At 42.7% G+C, this 20595-nt stretch overlaps 1 protein-coding gene across 1 annotated transcript in view; it reads left to right on the top strand.

The window, feature by feature from the left end:
* CPLANE1 (ciliogenesis and planar polarity effector 1) overlaps positions 1-20595 on the top strand; it is a 4248669-nt gene that overhangs the window by 3076481 nt on the left and 1151593 nt on the right. The window contains exon 34 of the mRNA XM_044076333.1: positions 19062-19249. Within this exon, the coding sequence (XP_043932268.1) occupies positions 19062-19249 (188 nt within the window). The remainder of the gene's footprint in view (positions 1-19061; positions 19250-20595) is intronic.

Raw genomic sequence — 20595 nt, forward strand, 5'->3', positions numbered from 1 at the left:
ATTTGAACATGACCTGCTTGGTTTGAGGTCTGAATTTTTGGATAGGGGATATCGTCACAAGGAAGTTGACGATGCAATACATGACACTGTTAGGCATAGGAAACACAGGAGAACGAACATCTACCTCCGATGTCATACACTCAGAGCATGTTTCCATGGCATCTAGGAACGAAGCACTTTCTATGTCTTTGTTTTACACTAGTGACGTCAGTAGTGTCATAGAGGTTGTGAAAAATAATTTGTCCATTTTACAGCTTGATGACCAGATCTGGAATGTTGTAAGTGAACATCCGAGGTTCACTTTTAAAAATAAGAAGTCATTAAAGAGGCAACTGTGTTATAAGAAGTATACACCAGCAGGAAGTGTGAAGCCTATGTCAGCTTTTAACATGACACGTTTCTTGAGATGTAATTTTTGCTCGCATATTGATCCATTAGTGACTTTTGTTCACCCATCCACACATCATCAGTATTGTTTTAAAGTGAATGCTGACTGCCGCAGTGGAAATCTCATTTATGTGGTCAAATGCAGGGTATGCACTTGCTTTTATATAGGCAAGACAAATAGATCCCTTATGGAGAGAATGAGGGAGTACTTGTATTGTGTACATAATGTTGATGAGCGTAATGCTTTGGCCAAACATTATATGGACTATGGCAGTGACCATATTTTTGGTTTTAGGGTTGTTGAAACTTTGACTCAAGACAAGCGTGGGGGTGACTTTAGGAACTACACAGAAAGCTGTGAACTCTCTTGGATCGTTACTATTCAGGCAGATACATTTCCAGGCATCAATGGCAGAACTTCCATTAAACCTATCCTAAAAGCTAGGGGGCTCTTTAAATGACATCCTGTTATTTTAATGTATGTCTTAGTGCTTGTTTTCTATTGGATGTTTTGAATGGCTAATTGCTGATGCTCTTTATTTAACTGTTGAGTTGTTTTGTTACATTTAGTCTGATGAAGCACAGTGAATGTGTGAAAGCGCTTACCTCTTCAATAAAACTGCTATGAATTTTATTGGTTTTAGCCGTGTTTGGGTGCTGTTGTTTTCTTTTCTACATTGTGCTGTTGTCCACCAGCACCTTTTATTCCCTGAGGACTGTCTGTTTTCTACATCTTAAAAATGATACCAACAGGTAAAAGGTTAAATCTGATAGCAAGCAGTGACTGCATTTTTAACATGAAAAAGTCTGGTGACACTAGTGTACTACTAAACATTCAATGGTACCCAAGTGCCTACCCGTGAGTTCAGAGATGAATCCAGGAAAAATTATAGGGCAGTCTTCATAGTCCAGCCCTTCATATTTTTGTAGCGGTAATCCGCAAAAAGCAGCACTACATGGTTATGCAAATTACATCTTTCAGGATGACTACGAAAATACAGAGGCACTTTGTTAAGCACACCTCCCTATTGCAAAAGCCTAAAATGCTTAATACTTAAGTGATAGGGGGACAGCTAATACGCAAATAAGGGGCATTACATGTTTGCTTACTGGTAGGATTCGTAGACATGAATCTAAAAGGACCTCATATGTATACTAGATGTGTAAATGGCCTTGAACTTATACTAATAAGCAACAATTTACTGCTGGAATACAGAGTTGAGGGGAAGGGAAAAAGGAATATGTACTGCCATACGTTTTAAAAGGAAGTGCAATAACTGACCTAAAGAAAAAATGTTTTATTGTATTTTTCTGCTTCTGCATATATGTCAGAGTCTTGAAGGGATCATTGGGGGAAATTATTAATGTTGGTGTCAATGAAGTGCTTGGGCAAACATGGGCAAACTACTAAAGGGATTGCTTGGGGAAATGCTTCATTTTTGGTACTTGTGCATACTTGGCCAAAGTACTGAAAGGATCACGAGGAAAGAGGTTTAATTTTGATGCTTGTGCATAGTTCATGACACTACTGAAGAGATTGCTGGGGCAAATTGCATGCATACTTGTGCATTCTGTTGAAGGGCTTGCTGGGAGAAATGTTTCATTTTGGTGCCTGAGCATACTTGGACATACTCCTAAAGGGATTACTTGAAGGGCGATATTGTACTTGAGGGCCTCACCAGATGTGCAGTAGCAAGCCCCGCCCAAAACCCACCCCTGTGATATGACATTCATGAATATGCATTCCGTCCAAATGTACAACAAAATGTAAAAAAGAAAACAATAGTTTCACAAGGGGAGTCCTTACAAATACAATATCGCCAAAAAATGATTACATCTGTGCTTATTCTGAATACAGTTATTTTATTAGCACACTGTGCTCCACGTTGTGACCCTGAGGAGGAAGCATTAGGCAAGACTGTGGTACTTTCTTTCTATGCTCTTATGTCCACTTCTTTTATTACTGGTTGTTTCAGCTTACAAACACACACACACCCGTACCTACTTTTTTTTTTCTTTTGAGACCGGACCGGACCGGAACATATATATAAAGGTAAATGTAATAGATAAGACTTTTGAAAATGTAGCATGAAGTCTGGCTTATTTATAATAGCGATTAATACAGCTATACTTGTAAAAGCCTCCAAGTATTGATATTTTATAAAACTTCCTAAATTAGTTCTGTTTGACTCAACACACAGTGAAACGATTGATGTTAAGTTGTCTATCTCGCCTTCATTCTTGCTGGATGGGTTCGGAGCCGACCTCGGCTCCGACTCGGCCACTCTAAAAGCTTGAGAGTTGGTTCCACCGGCTCGAGGCTCCCCTTATATCCCACAATGCTAGGCGTGAGTTACCTCAGATCTCGTTTGCCGCTACAGCGATCGAGGTGTTTGGTTTCTACCGGCTTCTTGGTGAGTAACTTTGGATTAAAATTTAGTATACTTAAACCCCTTTAATTTTAATTTTAACAGTTGTTTCCCTTAGTTTAGTGGATTTTCTCCCCCTTTCTCTCTAAAATCCCATTTTTTCCACAAGAACTTATAAGTTCTTCCCTCGGGCCTTTGGGCCTTTTCTTCCATCCCCTAGTGGTGTGTGTGTGTTTTTTTTTTCTCAGAATTTAAAACTGTGGTAGTTTGTTTTATTTTTTGAGTTTAAAATAGGATAGGGTGTAATCAGTGTGTTTGGGTGTGTGTGATTACACTTTTTCTAAAATGTCTAAAGACTCAAAGGTCTCAGGCTTCAAGAAGTGTGACTCGTGCTGTCAGAAAATGTCTCTGACAGACTGTCACACTTCTTGTGTCTACTGCCTGGGACCTTTGCACCTGCAGGACTCCTGTGCTGTATGCCACGGCTTCAGCCCCAGGGTCCTGCAGGAAAGAAAAAACAAACTGATTTTGAGAGGTTTACTCAAGCCTGAGGGTTCCCTTACTGTCCCTTCGGGAAAGCCCTCCAAGGCTTCTAGGTCCTCGGCTCCAGCTACTGAGCCGAGACCTAAGGCTACGAAACCTCCGTCTACATCGGCTCCGGCTGGAGCCGATGAGTCTCAGTCTACAGTTTCTGTGGTTTCCTCGGCTCCGGCTGGAGCCGAGGTATTGGAAATTCCTGTGTCGGTTCCGACCAGAACTTCGGAACCGACATCTAGAAAGAGGTCCAGGTCACCGTCCCTTGGCTCCGTTCATTCGGCTCCAGCATCTCCCCTGCTGTCTGAACGGAGCCATAGATCTCACTCCTCTAGGTCATCGAGGCTGTCGGACCATGACCTTCAGAGGGTAGTGAGTCGACTTCTTAAGTCCGAGGCACTGGCCCAAATGCTTCAGAGCCCGACTCATCAGTCGATGCCTGACCCTGTCCCTCATTATGTTCCTCCTCCGACTCCGTTGAGCTCGGAGCCGGGGCGTTTCGGAACCGAGACTGTGGTAGCGTCGGAGCCGATACAAATGTCTTCGGCTCCATCGTCGGCTCCGATTTCTTCCTTAGAAGAATCTCGGCGCCGGACTTCCATCGTCGGCTCCGAGGGGGTGAGTGGCATCGGACCCTTGTCCGACCCGCTCTCCTCTCGGGCTTCGCGCTGGTGAGTTCGGCTCTGACATCGGCCTCGAGCCATCACTGTCGGTGCCGAGGGAGGTTTTAGCTTTTCAGGCGGGGACCTCTGGCTCTGCCTGACAGGGGTGCGTTCGAGGTCATGCGGAGTGTGTTAGAACCTGGTTCTACTCCACAGTCGGCTCCGTTCGCCCCTCTTCGGTGCCTCAGGTCAAGTCGACTCACTCCCTCATCCCGGACCGCAGAGAGCCAGCTCCTCAGGAATCCCCTGTGGGAATCTCATCCTCTTCCGACGCCTCTCCTGAATTGGCAGAAGAGCCCCTCGGAAGAGAAAGTGTAAGAGGAAACACATAGACTCACCTGAGTCCGTCACCTCTGACACAGATTTAGAGGATTCCGAGGGTTCCCCCCGTTCCCCTTCTGAAGATGTCTCTTTTGCAGACATTCTAGAAATCCTTAAGCAGAGGGGAAATTGGCCAGCCCTCAACCCTTCGGAGGATGAATCTGTGTACCTTGAGGCGTTTGGCTCTCGCCCTTCCACCTCCTGGGTGTCTCCCCCCTTTGACCCCCTCATGCAGGTGGTAGCAAAAAAGGCATGGACGGCTCCTGATTCAGTGGACCCCACTCCCAGGAGACCCTCAAAATTTATTACGGCACCAGCAGATAAACAGTTTCTGACAAAAGGAGTTTCTGTGGATGCTATGGTGGTTGCTGCTGCCACTAAGAAGGAACTAGCTGATCCTTCAGTGCCTGTCCATCCACCTAACAAGGAATCTAGGTCCATGGACAGGTACGGGAAGCGGATGTTCTCGTCAGCGAACTTTGCAATGCGTTCGCTGAACTACCTATGCCATTTTACTCGTCTTCAAAGGGACTTGATCAAAGAAGCGAGTGATATGTTGAAGGATCCTACAGCTGCGGGTTTTCAAGACAAGATGAACACTCAGCTGGCTACCCTGAACTCCATAGCTAACTCCTCCATGCGCCTCCTTTCATATGCGGCTGATGGAGCGAGCAGGGCCGCAGGAACAGGAGTGGCCTTACGTAGGCATGCCTGGATGCGGTTATGCAACTTTGCGGACCCTTTAAAGCGTCGTTCACTAATTCCCGTTTGATGGATCATCTCTTTTTGGTCCTCAAGTGAAAGAAACCTTGACTAGGTGCGAGACTGATGGCAAGACTCTTTCTGCCGTCGGAGTCCGTTTTCTACTCCTTCTAGGCCTTACCCCAAGGGCCAGAAAAGTGGAAAATGTGGTTCCATAAACAGTCTCAAGGGACTTCGCCTGACGCACAGAGTCAGTTCCCGCCAGAGGCAGAGGGGAACAACAATGGTAGACGTCGCCCTAGAGGCAGGGGTCCATAGAACCAGGGCAATCGAGAAACTTTCTCCGATAAGCCCTTTCAGCATCCCTGAGGTGTTGCCCGACTGTCCACCTTCGGAGGCAGTCGGGGGAAGATTGTCACTGTACCCAGAAGCCTGGCTATCCCTAACTCGAGACAAGTGGGTACAGTCCATCATTTCCGAAGGCTATTCCATTCCCTTTCTTTGCATTCCAAACCGATCAAAAAAATCCCTTCCAGATGTTCCACCCGCTCAAAGGGATCTTGCAGCTTTGGAAGTTTCAAAACTGCTTGCAAAAAGAGCAATTCAACCAGTTCCGGCAGACCAGCAAGGATCCGGAATCTACTCCAGGTTCTTTTTAGTTCCAAAAAAAACAGGGGACTGGAGACCAATTTTGGATCTCAGTATCTTGAACAAGTCAGTCAAGAAAACACGATTTCGGATGGTCACACTACAGTCCATACTTCCCCTATTGGGAAGAAAAAACTGGATGTGCTCTATAGACCTTCAGGATGCGTACTATCATATAAAAATGAACAGACGCTCCAGAAGATTTCTCCGCTTCAGGCTGGGAACCAGTCATTTTCAATTCAGAGCCCTGCCCTTTGGACTCACCACTGCCCCCCGGGTGTTTACCAAATGTATGGCAGTGGTAGCTTCTCACCTGAGACGTCAAGGATTCCAGGTGTTTCCATATTTGGACGACTGGCTCCTTACAGCTCCCACCGAGCATCTTCTTCTCACAGCCAGGGACTACACCTTTTGCACGTGTCAAAACTTAGGCATTTCAATAAATTGCGAAAAGTCTGTTTTGTCGCCTTGTCGTGTTATTACCTTCATAGGCGCAATTCTAGACACAGTCAACATGTCTGCGAGGCTAACAGATCAGAGAATAACAGACATACAAAAACTGGTCTCGCTCATCTTCAGCAGCAACAGAGTCAAAGCCAGGTTAGTTCTGAAAGTATTGGGGATTATGGCGGCTGCCATACCTTTGCTTCCATTAGCCAGATTCCACATGAGAATCCTTCAATGGATGCTCTTCACACAATGGTCATACCAGCAACTTCCGATGTCCCACACCATTATGATCACGCAAACATGCAGGAATCATCTTCTGTGGTGGATGTCTTCCCCTCAGCTCTTATTGGGAAGACCCTTTGTTCCTTCAACTCCGGTTGCTACACTGACAACGGACGCCTCCCTGATCGGGTGGGCGGCATTATCAGGGCAGAACTGTCCAGGGCACATGGCAACCAGAAGAATGCCACTTGCACATAAATGTTCTAGAGATGAGAGCAGTGCTTTTAGCGTTGCAAGCCCTTCAAGACTCTCTTCCCTTGGGAACGATAGCAATCCAGACGGACAATATGTCTTTAGTGTGGTATATCAACAAACAAGGCGGAACCAGGTCCTACCCCTGTGTCGAGAAGCACTCAGACTGTGGCAATGGGCGATTTCTTCTCAGCGGTTTCTGATAGCAACGCACATCCCCGGGAAGTCCAATCAAATCGGACAAGTTGAGCAGAGCTATCCTCATGCCTCACGAGTGGTCTCTGAAAGACTCTGTTGTGAGAGAAATTTTTCTCAAGTGGGGTCAGCCTTGCTGCGACCTTTTGCTACTCCCCAAAACAGCAAGTGCAGAGATTATTTCACCCTATTCCCTTTACCAGGCCAGCCCAGCAGAGACGCTCTAGTCCAAGTTTGGCCCGGGGACTTCTGTATGCATTTCCTCCCTTCCCACTAATCTCTCAAGTGATACAGAAAGCTATCGCTCAGAAGGCCTCGTTGATCCTCATTGCTCCTTACTGGCCTCGACAGGTTTGGTTCCCCTTTCTGCATCATTTTCTGTTGGGCGACCTTGGCATCTGGACCTAGTTCCAGATCTTTTGATCCATCAGTCGGGTCAGTTTCATCGCTCCCTTCCCTCTCTGAACCTCACTGCTTGGTTCCTCCAATTCCAACCTTAGCCAGGCTTCCTCAAATATCTCACTCTGTTCGAGATATTTTGATAGCTTCCCATAAATCTTCCACTAGAAAGATTTATTTGAGTAAGTGGAAAGCGTTTCCTATTGGGCTCAAGGAAGGGACATAGATCCTTTCACTGCTTCCATCCAAATGGTCCTTGATTTTCTAGCTGAACTCTTCCATGCAGGTTCATCTCCTTCTACTCTTAAAGTTCAACTGGCAGCTATTTCTAACTTTCATGTGGGTATTTCAGAGTCTGCCATAATGTCCCACAAACTTTGCAAAGCCTTTTTGAAAGGAGTTTTCTACTCAGACCTCCTATAAGAAATCCTCCTCCTCCTTGGGACCTAAATTTAGTTCTTAGTTCTTTGATTCTTCCCCCTTTCGAACCTGCAGCCTCCTGTTCTTTAAAATTGCTATCATGGAAGACTCTCTTTCTGGTAGCTATTACTTCAGCTAGAAGAGTTTCAGAACTTCATGCACTCAGCTGTCGACCTCCTTATCTGTTGTTCCATAAGGACAGGGTATCTTCTGAACCAACCCGTCCTTTTTGCCTAAGATAGCCTCGGCGTCTAACCTAAATCAAAGCATTGACCTCCTGTGTTTTTCCAGAATATTCCAATAGGTCTGAACAAAAATTGCATTGGCTAGATGTTCATCGTCAGTTAAGGTACTATTTGGATAGAACCAAACAATTCAGAAAATCTGACCAGCTGTTTGTCTCCTATGCAGAAGGCAGAAAGGGACTTTCAGTTTCAAAGGTATCATTATCTAGATGGCTAACATCTCTGATTTCCCTTGTTTATGAAATTAGACACCAAAAGCTGCCTAACAAACCTAAAGCCCATTCCACCAGAGCTATGGCTACTTCTATAGCCTTCCAAGACAGACTGCCTATTGACACCATTTGTGCAGCGGCTACTTGGGCTACTCCTCACACTTTCATTTCTCATTATAAGTTGGATTTAGCTTCTAGGCATAGAGCTAACTTTGGTTCCACTGTTCTCAAGAGTCTGTTCCGTTAGGCCACCCGGGACAAGGTGCTAGGGACGCGGTCCCATCCAGCAAGAATGAAGGCGAGATAGACAACTTAACATATAGAAGTTATGTTCTTACCATAACGTTCCATGTTAGTTGTCTTCTTCTCGCCGCCTTCTTGCGTCCCACCCTCCTTCCCCCTAGCCTGGACAGACCTAGAGGAGTGTTGATTGTGACCTGTCTTTCTACCACCTCTTACTTTAGGTATATGCTACTGTGCATATTGTCCTGGATCAGGATGTAGGTCACCCTTCTCTTCTCCCTGGTTTATAGAGGTGGGCTTTGTTTACAGTTATTCTGTTACTAGTATAAGCTGGGTCTAGCTTACAAACGAGATCTGAGGTAACTCACGCCTAGCATTGTGGGATATAAGGGGAGCCTCGAGCCGGTGGAACCAACTCTCGAGCTTTTAGAGTGGCCGAGTCGGAGCCGAGGTCGGCTCCGAACCCATCCAGCAAGAAGAAGGCGAGAAGAAGACAACTAACATGGAACGTTATGGTAAGAACATAACTTCTATTTTTGAGAATAGGACCGTCACAGGCCAGTTTTTCGTAATTTACAGACTATTGCACAGCCCGGGTCCACCGCATCTGTCTCTCAATTCGTGACACGCCCACTTCTGCGCGAAACGAACTGGTGATGCCCTCAAATACAATATCACCGCTTGAAGAAATGTTTCATTTTGGTACATTATTATACTTGAACATATGCCTGAAGGCACCGCTTGGGGAAATGTTTCAGTTTGGTGCTTGTGTACACTTGGAAATGCTCCTGATGGGTTCGCTGGGGGAAATGATTCATTTTGGTGATTGTGCATACTTGGACATACTATTAAAGGGATTGCATGAGGAAATGTTTCATTTTGGTGGTTGTGTACACTTGGACATACTACTAAAGGGATTGCTTGAGGAAATGTTTCATTTTGGTACATTATTATACTTGAACATAGACTTCTGCGGTGGTGCAGTGGTAGCGTTGTTGCCTCACAGCAAGAGGTTCTCCCGTTCGATTCTCGGCTGGAGTGCGGGGAGTGCCTTCTATGTGGAGTCTGCATGTCCTCCCCGCGGTTGGGTGGGCATTCGAAAGACATGCGTAAATGAGCGTGTCTTCGTTGAAGGTTGGACGTTGAGCTGGCACCTCAGCTTTCATGAAAATCTACTGCCAATCATTAGCGGACCGGAGTTCCGCTGTGGCGACCCCTAACCGGGAAAAGCCGAAAGACAACAACATACGACTTCGGGAAATGTTTCATTTTGAGTGCTTATGCATACTTGGACATACTACTGAAAGGATTGCTTGGAGAAATGTTTCATTTTGGTACCTGTGCATAATTGGACATACTACTGAAGGGATTGTGGAGGAATTGTTGTCATACCATGGGTGTGTTAGTGGGGTAAGCATTTGGCTGATAATGCAAACTGTTTTCAGTTCTGCTTATGTTATTTCCACAGCTGGAGTGTATGTTAGTGTTCCCTTCTATGGTTTCTGGCAGTAAGCAACATTCTGTTGGCATGCACATTAAAAGAAAATGAAGCCTCAAAGAGAAGCTCTGTGAAGTCATTGTTACCCGACTAGCCTGCTTCACTTTACCTAAACAAAGATAATTCAGATAATACATGCTTTCTTTCAAAGAAAGCAAGTATATTATCTTTGTTTAGGCAGTGTCTTTGAAAAAAAAATAAACGAGCAAGACTCCTTTCCTTTAGGTTTAAGAACCCTCAGTTTATCAGCATCCCCCATGCTATGCCACTGGTATTATATATGCTTTACTAATTATTCCCCTTTTTCACAGCAGATTCTCTACTAGATTCAACTAAAATCTCTACCAGAGCAGGTCTTTAATTTAGGGCTCCCATGTCCCATTCTATTTGCCTGAGCTCTGATATCAGTCCCTTGTAGGCCTGCAGTCCAGGCTTCTACTTGGCCTCATCACACTCTACATTTCCCCTCTCTAGTTATTTGCTCCAAATTCCTTGGTTCCTTTACCAGTTTCTGCAGTGAATTACTGCCGCATGTTGTCTATTTTCTGTACCCCAACTTGCAATCATTCCTTTTGGCAAAATTTCTTTTCTCCATTTCCATGTCGGCTTATTTCTTAGAATGTAATATTCTGTATGATTGCTGTTAGTTTCCTCAAGGATATGCATCCAGAATCCCACTCTCTCCTTATCTCTTGACCTCCCCCATCATCATCATCTCTTTCCACTTGTTCTACTTGTCGTATGTAGATGAGCCTAAACTGCATAGGTGTAAAATATCCTTTCAAATCAGAGAATCCTAAACCACTTTGTTCTGGTGAGAGGATCAGCTTTTCCCACTTAACAGTTGGCCTCATCCCCTTCCAGATAAATTCCTTTAATTCTTTATTAATTATTAGCGACAGTGCTTCCTCTGGTTGATAAACATGTTCCTGGCCTGTATATAAATAGAAAAGGGACCAAAACATTAAAGGTGTTAAAAAAGGTGAAAAATGACTTTTTAATGAAATGCAGTGGTCTCACATATAAATACAAAAAAGAAAGAGTAGTGAATTATATTAAAAATGTGCAAATAGCTATGTTGCAGGAGACACACTTGGAAAGAAGTTAACATGTGAATTTGATAAAGAAAGGTTTTGAGGATGTTGTTCAGTGGAATACCTGGGACAAAGGTAAAGAGGAGTACTTATATTAATTGCAAGAAGAGCTCCAGTAGTGATAGAGGAGGATAAAAAATATAATAATGGCAGATTTCTAGTGCTAAGGGGCTACTTGGCAAGAGAGGAGGATTACACTGGCATGCATTTATATTCCACCTAAAACTGCTATAATGGAGCTTAAGAAAATTCTGGGAGAAATAATCAGTTTTCAGCAAGGAATATTACTTATAGGTGGGGACTAGAATGTGATTTATTTGCAACAGTGAAGTTGTGTCTGGGAGCCCAGGAGGGAAAGTATAACAAAGGAGGGTAGATTTTCGAAGAAATTTATGACAATATTTGCCATGGAAGATGTGAATTCAGTAATGGAAGTTCAAACTGAATTTACATATTATTCTCCATGATATAAAAACTGGGCCAGGCTAGACCTAATTTACATTTCACAAGAACATGTGCATTTAATTGAAGGCCTTAATATGCACCTAATAACTATTTCAGATTATGCACCAATAATTAAAATAAAATCACTGGGTAATGAAATAAAAATGAGACACTGGCTCTTTCCCAGCTATCTGTTGAAAAGAGAGGAATTTAAAGAATGGGTAGTGGAGATTATTCAGGAGGTGTTAGAAAGGATAGAAATTCCTTCTGAAAATATAGTCAGGGAGTGGGATAAAATTAAGGTGGAGTTTAAAAATAGGGTGGAAATAAAAGAAAGGGAGCTATGGTTAAGAAGTAACAAACTTTATTTAGAGGGACTGACATGTTAAAGTATTGCAGAATAGGGAGTATCTCACAGAAGAAGAGGATCAACTGCAGAATGCTAAGTAGAAAATAAGGTATTACCTCGATAATGTGCACGAGTTTATAAAGATTGCTGTTAAGCAACTGTTTTTTGATAATAGCACTAGAACAGAAAAACTTTTAGCACAACAACTCAGTCAACAGAAAGCAGAAGGGCTTGTCACCAAGCTAAGGGAGCCTATAACAAGGAAGGTAACGAGATCTTGTAGAGGTATTGGAAATATTTTGGAAATTCTGTGAACTTAAGTCTGTATAAAGCAGAGACATATGGAAATCAAGAAAAGATACAAATGGAAATGTTTATGGAAGAATTAAGTATGCCAAGGCTAGAGGGAGTGGAGGCTCAATTACTAATGGTTAGGATAGGTGAAGATGAGACAAAAATTGTGATGTATAGCTAATCTACAGGAAAGTCACTAGGAATAGATGGAATTCCTGTAGAAACTTGGAAGCTAGGAGGGGAAAAACTGATTAAGATCTGGAAGGTTTTGTTTAACAGTACCTTAAGAGAAGTACCATCCACCGTCCTGGAAGAAAGCAGTGGTAGCTCATATACATAAAGAGGATAAAGATCCAGCAGATCCAGCTTTATACAGACCAATTTCAATACTAAACAATAACTACAGAGTGTTCACGTCTATAATGGCTAAAAGAATGGCAAAAGTAATGCCAAAACTGACAGATATGCATTAATGTGGTTTTGTGGAGGGGGGACAACCATTTGACAACATTAACAGAAAAGTGATGATTCAGAGGGAAGCAGAATGTAAGAAAATACCATTGTTGGTGGTGGGTCTTGATGCAGAGAAAGCATTTGGCAGAGTAAGCTGGGACTTTATGAGCAGGGCAATGGAAGCAGTTGCATTTCCTGAAAAAAATTATAAAGTTGATTAGGAGGATATATGAGGGATCGGAGGCAAAAACTACAGTGGGTGGGGCCCTTTCTGATAGTTTCTACTTGAGCATAGGAACCAGGCAAAGGTGTCCTCTTTCCCCTTTGTTATTTGCATCATGTTTAGAACCATTTGCAAAGAAAATGAGGGACTCAGAAATTCAAGGATATAATTGGTATGGTAGACATGAAAAGCTGTCTCTATTTGCAGATGGTATTTTATACTTGACAAAACCAGAAATACAAGTGGCAAGTGGAGTACCTCAGGGTTCAGTCCTGGGACCTCTCTTGTTTGGTATCTACTTCTCTGAAGTACAGGCCAACACTAAGGGACTCTGGCTAACAAAGTTCACAGATGACTGCAAACTGGGAGCCATTATTGAATCCCCAAATGATGTGGTTACTCTACAAAAGGGCCTTACAGAAACAGATGCTTGGTGCCAGAGCCATGGGCTCAAGCTCAATGCCAAGAAATGTATAGTTATCCCCTTTGGGAAAAAACATGTACCCGTGAATTATCACATAGGTGGCAGTCCACTAAACACCGAAAGTGTGATAAGAGACTTAGGGACACAGGTGGACAGTGGTCTCACCTTCAATAACCACACACAACAGTCAGGAAATCCTTCCATGTGGCACACCTCATCACTAAGGGCTTTTCATCCAGAAAAAAGGAGGTCATTGTCCCACTGTACTCATCCCTCATTAGACCCATTATAGAATACAATGCCCCGTTTGGTATGTACCTCTCAAGACATCTGCAACAACTGGAAAGGCTGCAGAAATACCTCACTAAAAGAATCACAGGCCTAAAGCAGTTGCCCTATGCTGACCGCCTTAAAAAACTCTAGCTATACTCTGTCACATATCGTCTACTCCGAGGCGATCTCTGCTTAACATACAAGGCCATGTCAAACCCAGAGCTGTTGGACATGCTACACTTAAAGAAATCCCAATCCCTCAGAGCCACACGCTCCAGGGATCTAAATCTTATCATCACAATAAACAAAACATGCTGGAGGGATAGGTTCCTGACCTAGAGACTCCCCAAACTCTGGAATAGACTGCCCATACATGTCAAGCAGAGTGCATCTTTGGCCCTCTTCAAAAGGAACCTTGATGATTGGATTGGAGAAAGGAAATTCACCCCGGGGTCCCGTCAGTCACCCTGCTAGACAGGGGTCCAGGGAAGTAAGTAGTGTGGAAAGAAATAGCCAGGGAATTGTTATGACTAGGCTTGTATAGGCCCTAGGGCCGATAGCCTAGTACCAACCTATGAACCTAAAAAGACATTACAGTGTTGTGGAACATTTTGAGACAGTTTCAGATCTTTTCGGGATACAAAATTAATGAAGCTAAAACAACAGTAATAGCGGTAAATTATGTACCCACACATGATCTGGTTCAGCAGTATCCTTATTTATCGGGACATGATAAAATGAAGTATTTAGGAGTGTAGATGAAAAATGACTCTGGTGTGGCAGCTAAGGATATGTGGGAAGAGACTATACAAAAGATAATACAAAAACTGAGAAAATGTAAGCTTTGTGATATGGATAATAAGATACAAGCAGTCAAAATTTTTGTAGTCCCTTTAGTCTTGTACACAGGTCAGGCATATTTTTATCAGTCAGAGGAGAAGTTGTGGATAGCATTTAATAATGAGCTGAAGGACTTTATCTGGGAGGGGAAGATGGCAAGAGTCATGTGGGATAAGCTGATTCTTCCAGTAGAACAGGGAACAGGTTTACTCTGTCAAATGCTTTCTCTGCATCAAGACAGATCAACAGCAGTGTTTTCTTACATTCTGCTGTGCTGCAGATCATCATTGTTCTGTTGTTGTTGTTTGTCTTGCGGCTTTTCCCGGTTATGGGTCGCCACAGCAGAACTCCGGTCCACTAATGATTGGCAGCAGATTTTTATGGTGCCGAGTTGCCAGCTCGACACCCAACCTTCAACAAAGGCACGCCCATTCACACATGTCTTTAAGAACGCCACTCGACCGCGGGGAGGACATGCAGACTCCACACAGAAGGCACTCCCCACACTCCAGCCGAGAATCGAACGGGAGAACCTCTTGCTGTGAGGCAACAACGCTACTGCTGCACCACCGCGGATATATTGTTCTATTAATGTTGTCAAATGTTTGCCTCCCCTCCAGAAAACCACACTTATCCATATCTATTAATTTTGGCAACATATTTGCCATTCTTTTAGCTAGTGTAGACATAAACACCTTATAATCATGGTTTAAAATTGAAATGGATCTATATGAAACTGGCTGTGATAGGTCTTTACCCTCTTTAGGTAATGCTGCCACCACAGTTTTTTTTTCCAAAATGCTGGTGCTTCCCCTCCTTTTAAAATACTATTAAACAAAATCTTCCAGATCTCCTAACTTCCACAGGAATACAATCTGTACCTGTAGACTTCCTTGTCAATTGATTACACATCACTGTTTTTATCTTAAAGTTTATCTGAAGTTTGAGCTGAATTTTGCAGCCTGTTATCCTGATCAGTGTATGTAGGTATTATTCACCATCTGTTCAGCACACTATTGTGTGTTACCTCTAAGGTTCTGGACATAGCTGAAGAAGGGTTTCTGATTGTCCTTACCCTTTGAGGCTATCCTGACCTCATAATTGGCCTTGTTGGACTTAATTAGACCTCTTAGTTTCTTGTTTAGTTGTATAAGAGAGCACTTGTCCTTAAGGGAGTTACTTTTCCTGATTTTGACTATGAAATTTCTTCTTTTATTATATACCCTGTTTATATGAGGATTCCACCAGTGGGGTTTATTTTTAGTTTTTGCGTTGTTTTTATTTCTGGTAAATTTGGCCATGTTTGTATAGTGACACTGTGAATAATTCTGTGCAGGTAGCTGTGGGGGTTGGGTTTGGGGGGAGCCTTGAATTTTGACATACTGTCACTTAATAGGAAGTAGTTTGCCTTTAAATAGTTCCTGTTACTGGTTTAGCTGGATTTTCTAGGTTGATTCTTACTTCAAATGAGACAGCTGTGTGATCCGACCTCACTAGTGAGGATGTGACACAGGAGATGCAACACTCTCCCATGTTGGTGAGTACCAGACACAGCATGTTTGATCCTGTGGTTGGCGCATGCAGTATCTGCTCCAAGGTGTTTGTGTTTCAGGAAGTATTGTGCTTGTGAGTTTGAGGCAGTGTACTTTTTCCCAATTTATAGAGGGGTAGTTAAAGCCACCCATGATTAGAGGTTTGGTTGGATGGTGAGCACCTCTGTTAGATTTAGGCAAGAGTCATGAGACTCTAGGGGCATAGATGGTGACCTGCACCTAGCCATGATACGTTGAGGGACTTCAGCTATGATGAGTTGCATGTGGATGAGCTCCATGGTATCATCATGTTTAACAACAGACATTCCTCCAGGTTGGTTAATGTAGCTCGAGACGCCTCCACCTTTGGCCCCAGTCTGTGCTGCTGTTAGTCTAAATGTGTGGAAGGCACTATAGCCTTGCATTTCTGAAGTACTTTTATGGCTTTAAACCAAGTCACTGTTGCAACACAGTTGTGTGCATTCTCCAGTGTGAGGAGGGCTTGAAGGTTGTGAAGTTTCTTGTTTAGGCTTCGAGCATTGATCTGTAACCTTAAGGTTGCTTTTCATTACATTGGTAGTTTTGTCTTTTTGTTATTCCCTAAAAAAGGCTCTAATGGGGTAGATAAAGTTTTAGTCATTATCCAAAAGCCTAGGAGGGACAGGTGCAACCCATCTTTGACAAAGCAACATTTTTTTTGATCATGTTCTCCTATGCTGACAGATATTAGATTTTCCTGGAGTGACACCAGGAACTAAGTCAGTTATTAAAATTAATCATTTATGTTCATATTGTGACACCATCCTTGGTTGAAGGTAGAATGGTGCTGAATGCAAGGCTTATACATATCTGTGAGACACATTTCCAGAGATCATTATATCTCTTTTCATATAATCCATTGAAGTATGTCTCTGGTCATTTACACCCACATGGACTATGATAAAATCACATTGGCACCTGGGGTGCAGTAACTTGAGTGCATGCTTGATATTGCAGATCCCTGACTTCTTGTCTAACCTGGAGAGTGGAGCATGTGTGTGTCATACAACAGAGTCCCAGCGACAGTAGTAGTAGTAAATTGTGTTCTTGCCTTATGGGCTTTGCACCTGAGGGCCCATTAGGTGTAGGCTTATGTGAGATGTTTGGTATTGCTTTTGGTGTGTGCTTTAGCGATTGCTGAGGAGCAGTGTTGCCATTGGGTGGCTTTGGAGATCTTTGAGATTTGGGAAGGTTTCTTTTAAGCACCTCAGCTTAAGACAATCTCTGTGTGTAGTGAGCTGTGTGTGTGAGGGATGTATTTTGGGTATTCCTGACAACCTCGTCTGTATGTGAGATTTTTGCCTCCATGGAAGTTGCGTATTTGCATCTCTTACATACCATGTTATTTTCTTTAATGATTAACTGGTTGTCTGAGAACATGAGACAATTGCAGCATTGCCTTAGAATGCCCAAATGTACCAAGCTGGCCACCGAGACATTTGGAAATAGCAGGTGTTTTATAATGCTAGTCTATGCAAAAGCTAGCTGCTCTAAGGTAATTTCCACACAGTGCAGTGCTGTTTACAGGTTTTAGATCTAATCCTGACTTTGTAGGTAAATTTTACTGACTTGGTGTTTGGTACTATACACTGCTAACTGCTGCTCTGTGCAGAGAAAAAAAGCTAGAAAACTGACACCTGTGCTCTCTAGCCAATAAATAATCACACTTGGAGCTTCCTGCAGTGCTTTTCAACTCCGAGAGACCAGTTAAACCCCTTCTGCCACAAGGTATCAGATCCAGGAGTTTCTTAATGTCAAAGCAAAAGCAGCTCTCAAGTGCAGATTAAACAACACATAACTAAGTCCCTGGCTAATTTACCTGTCTGCAAAGAGATTTAGAGGCACACAGCCAATAAATAGAGAAATTACTATTTTTGCTACAAAATTAAATAAATGGTTTAAAAAATGCTCAGAAACAGTAGTGATCACTGTATAAAACAAGTACAGTTAAGAAAATATCCTAGCTTGGATGGCTCTGGATGCAGTTGGAACACGAGAAAAGTGTTGCAGAGTTCTCTGTAAGTGAACAAAGAGCCTTGCAAGTTGCATGATTTGTAGTAGAGAAAAAAGCTTGTAAACTGACTCCTATGCCTCCTAACCAATAAGCAACTACACTTTGAACGTTCTCAGTGTTCTCAACTCAGAGGGGCCAGGTAAATACTTTCTGCCACAAGATGTCTGACCCTCGAATCTCTTAATGTAAAAGAAGAGCAAAAACAGCTCTCTAGTGCAGACCCTTCTCTGATTTATGCTAGTTGAATGTTCTATTAATGCAGCTGAAATTTAATTTCTGTAAATCTTACTATAATACATTTTTTCTCATTTTGGAAAGGTTTGATTTCTGACTGAGATTAAAACAGGGTGCTGAGGCAGTGAGCGCATTCTTTTTCATGGAAAAGCTGCATTGTTATTGGGCCTTTTGAGGAGCCTGCTTCCACAAATGCTAACCCCGAGAATGTTGTAGCTGGGCAAATTTCATAATTGGAAAGATGATTCTGTTAATCAGGCCCATTCCACATGTCTCTGTCAAGGTCTGACTTCATGGAACAGAGGTGTAAACCCCCTTGCTGCACTCCAAATGACACCTGTTTGACCAGCGGCAGTGATGTAAGAGGAAGTGGATTAGGGAGGAGTGAGCGGTTGATGCCAGTTCACCCATCCTGATTGGGGGGTGGGTGCCAAGGCCTTCTACAGTAGCAGTATTAAGAACTGGGTGAGCTCCTCACAGTAAGTGTGGAGCTACTTTAGTTGGAAGTTGCACATGTGCAGAAGCTTATATGCACCTTCTATAGGCAGCAGTTGTGGAGCTTGAAAGACTGCTGTGGGGTAGGAGGGGATTAGGGCACACTCCCCAGCAACATGTGATACTGCACCACTGTTCTTGATCTCCCCGCCAGCCCTGGACATGGCTTGGGTTGAGCCCAGGATGGCTAAGGTTGACCCAGTAGACCCAATGATCAAGAGAAAGAGCTGGTAGCAGCTGATGGTCAGCTGCAGGGAGGAAAAACAAAAAAAGCTCTTTGGCTGTGGTAAGTACATACATTAAACTCTATTTCTTTTCATAAAAAGTGTCTTCATTACCTCAGGTAAGTAGGATAATAAACACTTTTGCAGTCTTGGAGTTGTGATGCATCTGAGAGCGAGAGAGTCCAAGATATAATTCATTGTAACAAGTTTGCTGTACGCTTATGCAAATATGAAATCTGTGCCCAAAAGGGGAAAAAATAATACATCATGCTGGGGCAATTTACTTAAATGAGTTGTATGTGTCTTAGGGGCATACATAGTTTTGCTTGTCACTTTTAAATTTTTTTTTGCATTTTCTATTTTCTTTCAGTTATTGCCACCTCCATCTATAATCCAGACACCAGAATACTTCTCATTTGAGAATTCTGCAGCCTTTGAACAAAGCTTTCGGCCAGGTTTACAGCATGTTGTAGGAAAAAGTCACCCTAGAGAGCTGCAGTTATTAAAAGCCCCCACTGAACCTTTTGACCAAAAATTAGAACAAAACACCAGTAAAAGGTAAGAAAATGCTATATTTATTTTAAGAAATGTATTCTTTAGTATTGAAGGGAGATTGATTGGTTTTGTTTGAACTTAAGATGTTGAACATTACAGTACAAAGGCATACATGATTTAGCTTTTAGTTTTAGGAAATGATGGAAGAGTTGCAGATAATCTCCAGACATTGGCAGTCAGTACTCACTCTCACATAAATCTTTGCTGACATCATATGTCATTTCCTGGTGCAGGTTTTCAGTCTTCTTTAAGAGGACTGTCCCATGAGACCTTCCTGGTTTTAGAACCACAGTATCACTTGACTGTTGTGTCTTCAGGACTGACAACTTAAAAACAGAAATTTCTGCCTACCTGTGAACTGAAGAACTAATAAACTATGTAGAGAGCTGACAGTGCATTTTTCCGTAGGTTAGGTTTCACTGTGGTTTCTGCACAAGCAAAAACAATCAGGTTGACCTGCATGCATAGAACACTGGCGTACATGGTATGTTGGGAATGCAGATGCACACAGTGAACATGTATGCATGAAATGAGAACCTTGCAATATAGCAGCAATAGTACCAGTTACCAAAGTATACCAGTTTACCAGAAAGGCTCATCCAGACTCTGCTACACTTTGCTGTGAAGGAAAGGTTAGTTTGCTGTTATTTTTTGTATTTCTGTATTGCCTTTCTATATTTTGAATACTGTAGTTTGTTTTCTTTACCTTGTGTTTTGCTTGCATTCTGTTTAACAGCATATTAAAACTTCAAAAGAGACCACAGCTCTCTCTGTTCTGAGTCAGGCAGAATTTTTCCCTCCCTCCCACTCATTTAAGTTGTCTTGTTAAATACCACTGTCTTTCTAGTTGCCCGCCTCTTATGTTAATCTGACCATATATCTCATTTCTCTCTACTTTCACTGGCTTATGTGAGTAATCACAAAAACATCACTTTTGAAATCCCACCCTTCAATTATTTAAATTTATTGGCCATCCTACAGTATTTCATAGTACCAAAATACAAAAGTAACCACCCTTTCAGTCCATCTTGCTGTTTTAAAAATAGTAACTCTCCACTAAACCTTAACTTTTAAACAGGTAAAACTCAAGTTACCTACTTTCATATCTAACTTCTCTAGTGCACACTGCAGAGTGCATTCTTTTCAATCTTACCTTTAAGCATCCCTGTTACTAGCACTTTCTCTAATACCTAAAAGATCATCTCTACTTGACTCCAAGTAGACTTTTCTCTATCTGTTAAACCTAGCACTTGCTCCTACAGTACTTATTACCTTGATACGGCACTCTTATAGATAGCACCCCAAAAGGCAAACCCCCATTTCTCGGTCACCACGTCCCGGAATCTCTT

The sequence above is a fragment of the Protopterus annectens genome, chromosome 1.part0, assembly GCF_019279795.1.
Source record: "Protopterus annectens isolate FY-2018-M chromosome 1.part0, PAN1.0, whole genome shotgun sequence".
NCBI classification, from domain to species: domain Eukaryota; kingdom Metazoa; phylum Chordata; order Ceratodontiformes; family Protopteridae; genus Protopterus; species Protopterus annectens.